The sequence below is a fragment of the Cynoglossus semilaevis genome, unplaced genomic scaffold (genome assembly GCF_000523025.1).
Source record: "Cynoglossus semilaevis isolate Cse_v1.0 unplaced genomic scaffold, Cse_v1.0 scaffold282, whole genome shotgun sequence".
NCBI lineage: Eukaryota > Metazoa > Chordata > Actinopteri > Pleuronectiformes > Cynoglossidae > Cynoglossus > Cynoglossus semilaevis.
In genome coordinates, this window is record NW_007585127.1 from 117,209 (window position 1) to 118,537 (window position 1,329).

A 1,329-nucleotide genomic window follows, 5' to 3' on the forward strand; every position below is an offset into this window, starting at 1 on the left:
CCATACATTTAGTTAGTTAAGTGGTTAATGATGGATGGATGGATTTAGTTATATATTTAGTCATATATTTTGTTATATATTTACTCATATATTTAGTTAGTTAAGTGGTTAATGATGGATGGATGGATGGATTTAGTTATAAAAAAAAAATGTTCCGACGTCAGTGGGGACAGGAGCGTCTCCCGAGGTGAGAGTGACGACACCGGGGGCGGGGGGCGGGTGGGGTTGGTTCTCCGCGGGTTGACGGTTGTGTGTCGTCTGTGCTCCGTCTGTCGCAGACATCGTGGAGGGAATGGTCAACAAGGGCATCCTGCTGGACGGAGACAACGGCGCCACCTTCCTGCACTTTGGAAACTACCAGAACACGTGCATCAGTGACCCCACCCTATGCGGCCCCCAGGGTGAGTAGAGATCGGAAGGGCACCGGGGGGTCGCGGACCGACTTGCTGACTGGTTTTTTGTCGCCCCCTGCAGGCATCACCTTCTCGTTCTTCTGGAAGAACCACGAGGCCGAGTCCCGATTCGCGGTCTCCTCCGGCGGGAAGGTGATTTCCAACGGCTTCTCCGTCTACACCAACCCCTTCGTGGGCTACGTGGAGTTCTACACCCGGGGCAACAACCACCGATGGAAGACCAACATCTCCGTTCCGGGTACTGTAGCTATAGCGACCCCCTAGTGGCGAGAATGTGAATTTTTTCCATTTTTTGAAATCCCAACCCCGCTCCTGTGTTTGATTTTTGAAATCCCAACCCCGCTCCTGTGGTTCCAGGTCCGTACTGGACCCACATCCTGTTCACGTGGACCAGGAGGGACGGCCTGAAGGTCTACATCAACGGAACGTTCACGGCCGCCGACCAAGTCGGGAAAGTCTCCGACAGCTACGGCGACCGCTACAGCGACCTGGTGATCGGCACGGGCAACGACGGGACGTACGGCCACTTCGCCTCGGGAGCCTTCGACGAGTTCGTCATCTGGGAGATGGCCCTGTCCCCGAACGACGTGCTGCTGTACTACAAGGCGGCCACAGGTAGGCGCCGCACCGCCGGACCGACGAACCGCCGGCAGGAGGATTCTCCTCACGGATGGATGGATTTAGTTATATATTTTGTTATATATTTAGACATATATTTTGTTATGTATTTAGTTATATATTTAGTCATATATTTAATCATATATTTAGTCATATATTTAGTCATATATTTTGTTATATATTTAGTCAAATTAGGTAATATATTTAGTCATATATTTAGTCATATTTAGTCATGTATTTAGTCATATATTTTGTTATATATTTAGTCATATTTAGTCATATATTTAGTCATATATTT

At 48.5% G+C, this 1,329-nt stretch overlaps 1 protein-coding gene across 1 annotated transcript in view; it reads left to right on the plus strand.

Annotated features, from left to right (window-relative positions):
• Positions 1–1,329, plus strand: part of adgrd1 (adhesion G protein-coupled receptor D1) — a 28,482-nt gene that overhangs the window by 4,042 nt on the left and 23,111 nt on the right. The window contains exons 5-7 of the mRNA XM_025053817.1: positions 279–401; positions 475–651; positions 771–1,028. Coding sequence (XP_024909585.1) covers positions 279–401; positions 475–651; positions 771–1,028 — 558 coding nt within the window. The remainder of the gene's footprint in view (positions 1–278; positions 402–474; positions 652–770; positions 1,029–1,329) is intronic.